The 13,092-nt window shown below is 46.8% G+C and overlaps 1 protein-coding gene across 3 annotated transcripts in view; it reads left to right on the top strand.

Moving 5' to 3' along the window:
* Positions 1-13,092, top strand: part of Ccdc91 (coiled-coil domain containing 91) — a 180,608-nt gene that overhangs the window by 30,850 nt on the left and 136,666 nt on the right. For all 3 annotated transcript variants that reach the window (XM_075982235.1, XM_075982236.1, XM_075982237.1), the window contains exon 2: positions 5,844-5,887. In XM_075982235.1, coding sequence (XP_075838350.1) covers positions 5,858-5,887 — 30 coding nt within the window. In that variant the 5' untranslated portion in view covers positions 5,844-5,857. The remainder of the gene's footprint in view (positions 1-5,843; positions 5,888-13,092) is intronic.

Here is a 13,092-nt window from a genome sequence, read left to right as displayed (position 1 = left end):
TTATACACAATTCTGAGAGCCCAACTCTAACCTGATCTCAGTCAGATGAAGATACCGTGAGAGAGGGGGCTTGAGAGAGGGGGCTAGCCCAGCTCCAGCCTGATCTAAGTCAGATGAAGCTACTGTGAGAGAGGGGGCTAGCCTAGCTCCAGCCTGATCTAAGTCAGATGAAGATACTGTGAGAGAGGGGCTAGCCTAGCTCCAGCCTGATCTAAGTCAGATGAAGCTACTGTGAGAGACGGGGCTAGCCCAGCTCCAGCCTGATCTAAGTCAGATGAAGATACTGTGAGAGACGGGGCTAGCCCAGCTCCAGCCTGATCTAAGTCAGATGAAGATACTGTGAGAGAGGGGCTAGCCTAGCTCCAGCCTGATGTAAGTCAGATGGAGATACTGTGAGAGGGGGCTAGCCCAGCTCCAGCCTGATCTAAGTCAGATGGAGATACTGTGAGAGAGGGGGCTAGCCCAGCTCCATCCTGATCTAAGTCAGATGGAGATACTGTGAGAGAGGGGCTAGCCTAGCTCCAGCCTGATCTAAGTCAGATGGAGATACTGTGAGAGAGGGGGCTAGCCCAGCTCCATCCTGATCTAAGTCAGATGGAGATACTGTGAGAGAGGGGGCTAGCCCAGCTCCATCCTGATCTAAGTCAGATGGAGATACTGTGAGAGAGGGGGCTAGCCTAGCTCCATCCTGATCTAAGTCAGATGGAGATACTGTGAGAGAGGGGGCTAGCCCAGCTCCATCCTGATCTAAGTCAGATGAAGCTACTGTGAGAGAGGGGGCTAGCCCAGCTCCAGCCTGATGTAAGTCAGATGGTGATGCTGTGAGAGAGGGGCTAGCCCAGCTCCAGCCTGATCTAAGTCAGATGGAGATACTGTGAGAGAGGGGGCTAGCCCAGCTCCAGCCTGATGTAAGTCAGATGGTGATGCTGTGAGAGAGGGGCTAGCCCAGCTCCAGCCTGATCTAAGTCTGTGGCACTGGGGAGTGAACCCAGAACCCAGGGCCTTGTGCGTGCTAGGCAAGCACTCTGCTCCACAAGACATTTTTGAAACTCGTGCTGTGGGTGTGGATATGACTTTATTCTTTCCTGAGCGCAGTGAATTATTGGTGTGACTGGTTATAGGAGTCTGTGTGGTACATGGTTTCCCCTCTGAGTTTTAAAAGCCTCCACTGCTGCCTTCTGACTTCCTGCGATGCTGCGTGGAGCCTGCGTGCTTGGATGAAGCCTCTTTGGATGCTCTGTGCACTGTGCTGTGCTCTGGTGTGTTTTCTTGTTTTCTCACACTGTAGTTTTATAAAAGAAAGTTTTCTTGAATTATTTTGCTGATGACTTCGTAGTAAGTTTCTTATGTTTTACTCACTTTCCATTTTTCTTTTATGTGCTTCATTTTAAGGGAGTCTCCCTTTATTTTCCATTTTACAGTTCTTCATTTCTACAATTGTAATTTAAATTTCGAAGACCTTCCAGTCTCAGCTCCTCCTTTGTGCTCCCCTTTCCTCCCTCGCACACTTCGGAGGCCCCGGAGGCCCCGTTCTCGCATCCCTGGTGTCATCCTTGTGTCTCACTCCTGTTGACGGTTCTCTGAGGATAAGGTGTGTGCTTGAGAACCTGCTCGCTCTTCCGCCATCTGTCTGCGGTTGTCTGGTCTCTGTGTCTGTGCCGTTACTCCCCTCTCTGGTTGTCTGAGAGTGAATGTGTAAAATCTTAGGGATGGGTTCCTATTCCAAGTGTCTCATTTCTGTTTTAGCTTATTTAATCTCTTCAGTGACCCCTGTAGTGACAAGAATGTTGAAGTTACATTGTCCACTGTAACACAGTGCTTGTCAGCCCTGGGATTTGAACCGCAGCAGCTAGACACTATCCTTGAGTCCTTCTAGTGTTTATGCTGGCCTCCCCTTCAATGAAGTCAGGAGCTAAAGGGTTTCTCTCGGTCTGATAAACTCTGGTAAATGTCTGGGTAGCTCCTGCTCTCAGGTCTCCTGACCACACCTTCCAATGCAGCGGATGGTAAACCTGTGTCCTGCTGGGGGAGGAGCTGCAAGTGACTGGCTCTATGGATTTTGAGAGGGGATTGAGGTGCAGCTTGACTCTGGTTGTATTTTGAGTCTCCCCTGTAAGCAGCTGCTGGTTGCCCATTCTCGAACCTTCTGCGACCAGCATGAGGGAAATGGAGCTGGGCCTCCTCTCCTCTCTTCACGGGTGCCAGCGCCTCTTCCCCACCTCTGCCTCACGGGTGCCAACACCTCTTCCTCACCACTGTCCATGGGTGCTAGCGCCTTTTCCCCACGGCTGTCCACGGGTGCCAGCACCTCTTTCCACCGCTGCTTCACGGGTGCCAGCGCCTCTTCCCCACCACTGTCCACGGGTGCCAGTGCCTTTTCCCCACGGCTGTCCACAGGTGTCAGCGCCTCTTCCCCACCGCTGTCCACGGGTGCCAGCGCCTCTTCCTCACCGCTGTCCACTGGTGCCAGTGCCTTTTCCCCACGGCTGTCCACGGGTGTCAGCGCCTCTTCCCCACCGCTGTCCACGGGTGCCAGCGCCTCTTCCTCACCGCTGTCCACGGGTGCCAGTGCCTTTTCCCCACGGCTGTTCACGGGTGCCAGCGCCTCTTCTCATTTATCTTGTCTTTAAACCTTGTTTGTATTTAGGAGCAAACACGAGCATTTTAATGTAGCAAATTTTTTTGTCATTTTTAAAGAAGATTTTTCAGTGGAAACTTGGATAAAATGTAGTTTTTAAATGTTCTATTTAAAATCTCTGTCCAGTCCCTTTTGTCTTAGAGGTCCCCTGATATATTCTCAGCTAGATAGATCCCCTCTGAAGTCATCTCCCCAACCCTGGGCCGTTTTCTCTCTTGTTTATGGTGCCTTTCCTTGGACCTGTGCCTTCTTCCACACCACACCAGCTTCTCAGGGACCTCGGCTAACATCTGTGCGGCGGCTCCAGAGGGTGTTATGCCGTCCGTGTACAAGTTTTGCTTTCTGGTCTGTTTTCCTCACGCCATTCTTTAAAAGTACCATCAGTCTATTAAATATTGAGGATGGCAGAACGGGGGATTAAATAAAGCAACAGGCAAGGTTAATTTGCATATATTTGCATACAGTGAGTTCTGAGATTGTTGAACCTAGATATTATAAAGACCTTTAGTCTTGGTCCCTGAACTATCATAGCTTTGACTTAGAATCTCCTCACTCAGTGACGTAGTTGTCCCGGGGCTCCCTGCTGTTCTGATGGCGATAACACAAAATCTCCGAAGTGCTTTACAAAGCCTTATCACTGTGTGCGTAGCTAAAACCAAGGCTCGTGACAGAATCCACAAAGAGCCTCTACTATTTCCTCCCATTTCCTTCCTAGAAATTATTTCTTAAGCTGGGCAGTGGTGGCACATGCCTGTAATCCCAGCACTTGGGAGGCAGAGGCAGGAGGATCTCTGTGAGTTCTAGGTCAGCCTGGTCTACAGGAGTTAGTTCCAGGACAGGCTCCAAAGCTACAGAGAAACCCTGTCTCGAAAAACCAAAAAAAAAAAAAAAAATACTTTTTAATCACTAATTTTTGAGGCAGGCTCTCTTGCAGAAGCCAGAGCTGGACAATTCATGCTATTCTAGTGGCACCTCGCTCCCGGGTTCCCTGTCTGTGCCTCCCAGGTGCTGAGATTACAGAAGGACTTTCACATCTGCTTTGTTTGTCTGTGAATTCTAGAAACCTAAACCATGGTGCATATACTTGTGTGGCAAATACCTTACCTACTTAGCTGTTTCTCCGACCCCTATAAAAGTGAGTTTTTAAAGCCGGTGCTGTTGAGACCAGGCATGGTGGCGCACACCTTTAATCCCAGCACTCAGGAGGCAGAGGCAGGCAGAGCTCTGAATCTGAAGGCAGCCTGGTCTGCAAAGCAAGTTCCAGGCCAGTTAGGGCTACATAGTGAGACCCTGTTTCTAACACGCACACGCACACGCACACACACACACACACTCAGCAGCAACGAGCATCTGTTGTCTCCCTTCTCTTACATATTCAAAAGGAAACTGTCATAGGGTTTGAATCCAAATTATTTGGAGAAAGGCTATGACTTTAAAATAGCGTCTTTGTAGCGCCGTACCTTAAGCTGTCTAGAACACATTTATTTACTGATAAATAAAATACGTGACTACTTGTTTGGCAGTATAGAAGAGGAACCCTGTCTTGTCTCATCCGGTGTGTAGGAGTTGCTGGAACCCAGAGCGTAAGTGGTCACCATTTTGCTGTGTTGTGCAGCTCAATCAGAATTTAGGAATCTGCCCCCTTACCACAAGAGAACACTCTCGATGCTTGTGTTGTGGGCTCCCTGACACCCTTCCCGTCCCATCCTGTGTCAGGATGTGCCTAATGAAAACACAGGAGTATTAACTCCGAGTATGCCCGTCTTTAGAATGAGCACCTGAGCGCAGTGTTCACAGATGCTAAGGGGAGTTTGTAATTGGCTCTGGAGGTTGGTGCTCACGTGAAGGGGCAGCTGTGGTGTTTGTAGTTTAACTGTTGGTTATTAGGATGCTTGTTGTTTCCTCCTGTAGTTTCTCCTGCTCAGTTGAGACATGATTAATGTGACGTCATTTCAGACTGACTGCCATCGACAGTTCTTAGAAGTCTGGTCTGTATCTTTTAGGTGCTGCCTATAGATGGCTGGCGTAGCTTTAGTTTCTGAGTTTATAAAAGCACATCTTTTGGGAAATGTCGCTGCACTGTGAGGCCGCGAGCCAACGGTGGCAGCATTGCTGTCCCCACAGTGTTAGCAGTTCCAGGAACTCAGTGCCATTTATAAAACTATCTTATTTCTGTCCACGAACACTGAACATTCTTTATGTTTTCTACTCTTTGTGAAATGAATTTGCTTGGCTTAGTGAAAACAATCTGTGATTAGCATATTTCTTTGTTGTGACTTTTTGAAGTGGGTGGAGTTTTCTTGATGGAGTAGTTGGTAAGCATTTCTCAAGAAGCCCAGCATGGCTTCTGGCACCCTGGATGGAGCCAAAGCCCTGTCTGCCTTCCCGTTCTCAGTTGTAGGGAGAGAGCATTTAACTAGGTAGGATTCAGGCTTTCTTCTTCCTGCTGTGAGCCAGAGCCTAGGTGCTAGGCCTGGACCCTTGACCCCTCTGTAATGTTCTTAGGAAGAAGCACAGTACAGACTTTGCTGCAGCTTCTCTCCCCTGCCTCCCAAGTGAAGGTGTGAAGGATCCAGGGTATTCTCCTGTTTTCTGCCTTGTCTCGTGAACACACGACTTGATTTACCTTGACCAGCCAGTAACTTGCTCCACATTTTTCCAGAAGTGCAAAGCAGTTTCAGCTAAAAATACACATATCAAATGCTCCAGAAGTCGTGGCCACAGCTCAAAAATGCTGATCAATTTTGAAAATCTAACTCAGCCCGGCCATGAAACCGAGGGAAGAACCTTTGTGGTGGGGACAGATTTCCAAAAATTCACCACAGTCCTGTTCTTAACTGGAGTTTGTGCTGATGCTGCCAGACAGCTGAGGAGTAGATTCGGAAAGCAGGAAGCATTACCGAGGGGGCCTAGCGCCACTTTGGGAAAAGCAAATTAAAATGTAAAAGAATATTTTTCCACTCCTGGAGTCTCAACAGAAAATGGCAAGATGCATGGTTACTGAAAAGGTTCCAGAAATTGCTAATTTTGCCAGAAAGTAAAAGCCAATTACCAGCTGTTTTTTTTTTTTTTTACGTGATTAAGAAACACACCCATAGAGTTTAGGAAAGCCTTTCACGATCCACACGACACAGCTCAGGAGTGTGTGCTCCTGGAGGTCCCAGGGGTGCTCCACGCTGTACTCATCTCCGTTGCTGTGTTTCAGGTGCCGCGGGAAGCATGGACGATGACGACTTTGGCGGCTTTGAGGTGTGTATAGCACGTCTGTTTGGCTCCAGGTGACGTAACCCGCCACAGAAACGCATTTGCGCCCATTGTTTCCTGGTCTGTTCTCTGTGTGTGTGGCTGCTGCTGCATGGGCCACGCGAGTGCCTGCAGCCCAGAGCACGACCACGTGGGTCTCCTCTTTGGTCCTGTCCACTATATTTGTTAAAGACAGGGTCTTTCACTGGCCTGGAACTTGTCCAGTAGGCTATGCTGGCTGGCTAGCCTCAGGGTCGACTTTCCTAGCACTGGGATTACAGACGCATGGCACCATGCCCAGTGGTCCTGTAAGGCAGACAGTTGGTAAACTGAGCTATTGTCCCTACCTTCATGATCTACTCCTACTCACTCTGAAACAGAGGTTGGAGTCAAGGGAAATGAAGAGGAGTCAGCCCCCAGACACTGAGATGGGTTCTTCCTGAAATCGGGGTAATTAATGTGGCGAGGGAGGCATCAGGAAGTGCCCAGGCCTCCCGCAGAGGATGGGGACACAGCCGTCAGATCACGTCCAGTGAGAGCCCGACTGCCCTGTGTGAGACACACGGACCTCCAGGGTTGCTGGTAGGTGCTGTGCCTCCAGGTTGCTCTCTCAGGTTTTGGGGACGTTTGTTAAGTTGGCGCTGTCAGCTGAAAATGCAGTGTCTTTTTCTTGGTCCTTTTCAGTGTGTGTTCATTTTATTGGAATAGTTTATAACCCAGTTATTTTTACAGAGCCAGTATAGTCTTGTAGGAAAATCTCTGGATTAAGAGTCAAATGCCAGGGCTCAAGTCTTAGAAACTCCCACAGGAGGACTCTATTCCTCTTTTTTAAAGTCGCTCACCTAGTTTGGACATGGTAAAAAGAGAACTGTACGAGTTAGGGAGTAATGTGAATGGGAGAAGCGCGGGTTACTTGGGAGGAATAACGCAGTTCTGTTCAACAGGAAGTTGTTTTCCTTCTCCCTTTTAGAGCTGCCATGTTCTCCATGTGCTGACAACTACTACAGACACACATGTTCTCCATGTGCTCACAACTGCTGTAGACACACATGTTCTCCATGTGCTCACAACTACTACAGACACACATGTTCTCCATGTGCTGACAACTGCTGAAGACACACATGTTCTCCATGTGCTCACAACTACTACAGACACACATGTTCTCCATGTGCTCACAACTACTACAGACACACATGTTCTCCATGTGCAGACAACTACTACAGACACACATGTTCTCCATGTGCTCACAACTACTACAGACACACATGTTCTCCATGTGCAGACAACTACTACAGACACACATGTTCTCCATGTGCAGACAACTACTACAGACACACATGTTCTCCATGTGCAGACAACTACTACAGACACACATGTTCTCCATGTGCTCACAACTACTACAGACACACATGTTCTCCATGTGCAGACAACTGCTGTAGACACACATGTTCTCCATGTGCAGACAACTACTACAGACACACATGTTCTCCATGTGCTCACAACTACTACAGACACACATGTTCTCCATGTGCTCACAACTACTACAGACACACATGTTCTCCATGTGCAGACAACTACTACAGACACACATGTTCTCCATGTGCAGACAACTACTAAAGACACACATGTTCTCCATGTGCTCACAACTACTACAGACACACATGTTCTCCATGTGCAGACAACTACTACAGACACACATGTTCTCCATGTGCTCACAACTACTACAGACACACATGTTCTCCATGTGCAGACAACTACTACAGACATACATGTTCTCCATGTGCAGACAACTACTACAGACACACATGTTCTCCATGTGCTCACAACTACTACAGACACACATGTTCTCCATGTGCAAACAACTGCTGTAGACACACATGTTCTCCATGTGCTCACAACTACTAAGGACACACATGTTCTCCATGTGCTCACAACTACTACAGACACACATGTTCTCCATGTGCTCACAACTACTACAGACACACATGTTCTCCATGTGCTCACAACTACTACAGACACACATGTTCTCCATGTGCTCACAACTGCTGTAGACACACATGTTCTCCATGTGCTCACAACTGCTGTAGACACACATGTTCTCCATGTGCAGACAACTACTACAGACACACATGTTCTCCATGTGCTCACAACTGCTGTAGACACACATGTTCTCCATGTGCTCACAACTACTACAGACACACATGTTCTCCATGTGCTCACAACTACTACAGACACACATGTTCTCCATGTGCAGACGACTACTACAGACACACATGTTCTCCATGTGCAGACAACTACTACAGACACACATGTTCTCCATGTGCAGACAACTACTACAGACACACATGTTCTCCATGTGCTCACAACTACTACAGACACACATGTTCTCCATGTGCAGACAACTACTACAGACACACATGTTCTCCATGTGCTCACAACTACTACAGACACACATGTTCTCCATGTGCAGACAACTACTACAGACACACATGTTCTCCATGTGCTCACAACTACTACAGACACACATGTTCTCCATGTGCTCACAACTACTACAGACACACATTTTCTCCATGTGCTCACAACTACTACAGACACATATGTTCTCCATGTGCTCACAACTACTACAGACACACATGTTCTCCATGTGCAGACAACTACTACAGACACACATGTTCTCCATGTGCTCACAACTACTACAGACACACATGTTCTCCATGTGCTCACAACTACTACAGACACACATTTTCTCCATGTGCTCACAACTACTACAGACACATATGTTCTCCATGTGCTCACAACTACTACAGACACACATGTTCTCCATGTGCAGACAACTACTACAGACACACATGTTCTCCATGTGCTCACAACTACTACAGACACACATGTTCTCCATGTGCTGACAACTACTACAGACACACATGTTCTCCATGTGCTCACAACTACTACAGACACACATGTTCTCCATGTGCTCACAACTACTACAGACACACATGTTCTCCATGTGCAGACAACTACTACAGACACACATGTTCTCCATGTGCTCACAACTACTACAGACACACATGTTCTCCATGTGCAGACAACTACTACAGACACACATGTTCTCCATGTGCTCACAACTACTACAGACACACATGTTCTCCATGTGCTCACAACTACTACAGACACACATGTTCTCCATGTGCTCACAACTACTACAGACACACATGTTCTCCATGTGCTCACAACTACTACAGACACACATGTTCTCCATGTGCTGACAACTACTACAGACACACATGTTCTCCATGTGCTCACAACTACTACAGACACACATGTTCTCCATGTGCTCACAACTACTACAGACACACATGTTCTCCATGTGCAGACAACTACTACAGACACACATGTTCTCCATGTGCTCACAACTACTACAGACACACATGTTCTCCATGTGCTCACAACTACTACAGACACACATGTTCTCCATGTGCTCACTACTACAGACACACATGTTCTCCATGTGCTCACAACTACTACAGACACACATGTTCTCCATGTGCAGACAACTACTACAGACACACATGTTCTCCATGTGCAGACAACTACTAAAGACACACATGTTCTCCATGTGCAGACAACTGCTGTAGACACACATTTTCTCCATGTGCAGACAACTACTACAGACACACATGTTCTCCATGTGCTCACAACTACTACAGACACACATGTTCTCCATGTGCTCACAACTACTACAGACACACGTTCTCCATGTGCTCACTACTACAGACACACATGTTCTCCATGTGCTCACAACTACTACAGACACACATGTTCTCCATGTGGTCACAACTGCTGTAGACACACATGTTCTCCATGTGCAGACAACTGCTGTAGACACACATGTTGTCCATGTGCTCACAACTACTACAGACACACATGTTCTCCATGTGCAGACAACTGCTGTAGACACACATGTTCTCCATGTGCTCACAACTACTACAGACACACATGTTCTCCATGTGCTCACAACTGCTGTAGACACACATGTTCTCCATGTGCAAACAACTACTACAGACACACATGTTCTTCATGTGCAGACAACTACTACAGACACACATGTTCTCCATGTGCAGACAACTACTACAGACACACATGTTCTCCATGTGCTCACAACTACTACAGACACACATGTTCTCCATGTGCTCACAACTACTACAGACACACATGTTCTCCATGTGCAGACAACTACTACAGACACACATGTTCTCCATGTGCAGACAACTACTACAGACACACATGTTCTCCATGTGCAAACAACTACTACAGACACACATGTTCTTCATGTGCAGACAACTACTACAGACACACATGTTCTCCATGTGCAGACAACTACTACAGACACACATGTTCTTCATGTGCAGACAACTACTACAGACACACATGTTCTCCATGTGTTCACAACTACTACAGACACACATGTTCTCCATGTGCAGACAACTACTACAGACACACGTGTTCTCCATGTGCAGACAACTGCTGTAGACACACATGTTCTCCATGTGCTCTCAACTACTACAGACACACATGTTCTCGATGTGCTCACAACTACTACAGACACACATGTTCTCCATGTGCAGACAACTACTACAGACACACATATTCTCCATGTGCTCACAACTGCTGTAGACACACATGTTCTCCATGTGCTCACAACTACTACAGACACACATGTTCTCCATGTGCTCACAACTACTACAGACACACATGTTCTCCATGTGCAGACAACTACTACAGACACATATGTTCTCCATGTGCTCACAACTACTACAGACACACATGTTCTCCATGTGCTCACAACTACTACAGACACACATGTTCTCCATGTGCAGACAACTACTACAGACACACATGTTCTCCATGTGCTCACAACTACTACAGACACACACGTTCTCCATGTGCTCACAACTGCTGTAGACACAATGTTCTCCATTTGCAGACAACTACTACAGACACACATGTTCTCCATGTGCTCACAACTACTACAGACACACGTTCTCCATGTGCTCACAACTACTACAGACACACATGTTCTCCTTGTGCTCACAACTACTACAGACACACATGTTCTCCATGTGTTCACAACTACTCCAGACACACATGTTCTCCATGTGCTGACAACTACTACAGACACACATGTTCTCCATGTGCTCACAACTACTACAGACACACATGTTCTCCATGTGCAGACAACTACTACAGACACACATGTTCTCCATGTGCTCACAACTACTACAGACACACATGTTCTCCATGTGCTCACAACTACTACAGACACACATGTTCTCCATGTGCTCACAACTACTACAGACACACATGTTCTCCATGTGCTCACAACTGCTGTAGACACACATGTTCTCCATGTGCAGACAACTACTACAGACACACATGTTCTCCATGTGCTCACAACTACTACAGACACATGTTCTCCATGTGCTCACAACTACTACAGACACACATGTTCTCCATGTGCAGACAACTACTACAGACACACATGTTCTCCATGTGCTCACAACTACTACAGACACACATGTTCTCCATGTGCTCACAACTACTACAGACACACATGTTCTCCATGTGCTCACAACTGCTGTAGACACACATGTTCTCCATGTGCTCACAACTGCTGTAGACACACATGTTCTCCATGTGCAGACAACTACTACAGACACACATGTTCTCCATGTGCTCACAACTGCTGTAGACACACATGTTCTCCATGTGCTCACAACTACTACAGACACACATGTTCTCCATGTGCTCACAACTACTACAGACACACATGTTCTCCATGTGCAGACGACTACTACAGACACACATGTTCTCCATGTGCAGACAACTACTACAGACACACATGTTCTCCATGTGCTCACAACTACTACAGACACACATGTTCTCCATGTGCAGACAACTGCTGTAGACACACATGTTCTCCATGTGCTCACAACTACTACAGACACACATGTTCTCCATGTGCAGACAACTACTAAAGACACACATGTTCTCCATGTGCAGACAACTACTACAGACACACATGTTCTCCATGTGCTGACAACTACTACAGACACACATGTTCTCCATGTGCTGACAACTACTACAGACACACATGTTCTCCATGTGCTCACAACTGCTGTAGACACACATGTTCTCCATGTGCTCACAACTACTACAGACACACATGTTCTCCATGTGCAGACAACTACTACAGACACACATGTTCTCCATGTGCTCACAACTACTACAGACACACATGTTCTCCATGTGCTCACAACTACTACAGACACACATGTTCTCCATGTGCTCACAACTACTACAGACACACATGTTCTCCATGTGCAAACAACTGCTGTAGACACACATGTTCTCCCTATCTAGGCAGCCAGTGTAGAAATGTGTTTTGTATGTGCAGGCAGTCAGTGTAGACATACATGCATTCCATGTTTCATCCTAAACTGGTTTTTAAAAATATCACTTGAATGTGTCATGCTCTTGTTTTAATAGTTTGTGTGTTGACTCTAATTTATGTTAAATGGAACATTTACAATTTGTTAGTTTTCCATGGATAGAGGACAAGGTGTGTTTCATACTATCACGGGCTGCCGTGGTGCTTGGAAGCTATATTTAAGGGTCCCATCCGACCACATCCATGTGTCTAAACCATAAGAGATCCATAGAAAAGCCAAAGTTGGTTGTTGCTCTCGCAAGTGACAATTGAACTCATTTTCCTTTGGCTTGTTAGTCTTGTGGACACGAGACCCGGCGTTAACGGGCAGTTTCATGTGTTCACCAGACGAGCTCACTCTGCAGTTCCGCTGTGGAAGAGGAAGGTCTTCTCATTTTCACAGCTAGTGGACAGCACAGCTGTATCCTCTGGCCCCCGCAGCCTGTGTCCTTTGACTTCTGATTTGCCTGGCACTCCGTGCAGAATGGGAATTAAAATGATGAAATCGTGACTCTGATTTCAGTAATAATCTTGCTTAATAGTTACCTGAGAGACGGAAACCTTGGTGCTCTCGCTGTGAGCCTTGTGAACCATTCATCGAAGATGCTGGCTTTTGTCTTTCCCTAGTGTTTAATGCCTGAGAGACCCAAGTAGATTGTTCAAGAAGACAGGCTCACTGCTCTTTCAGATTGGCCTCTAAGTTGTATGCTAATTATAAAGATCTTTT

This window comes from Microtus pennsylvanicus, chromosome 8 (assembly GCF_037038515.1).
Source record: "Microtus pennsylvanicus isolate mMicPen1 chromosome 8, mMicPen1.hap1, whole genome shotgun sequence".
Taxonomy (NCBI): domain Eukaryota; kingdom Metazoa; phylum Chordata; class Mammalia; order Rodentia; family Cricetidae; genus Microtus; species Microtus pennsylvanicus.
Note: the sequence above shows the minus strand (reverse complement) of the source record. Positions and strands in the feature narration are given on the sequence as shown.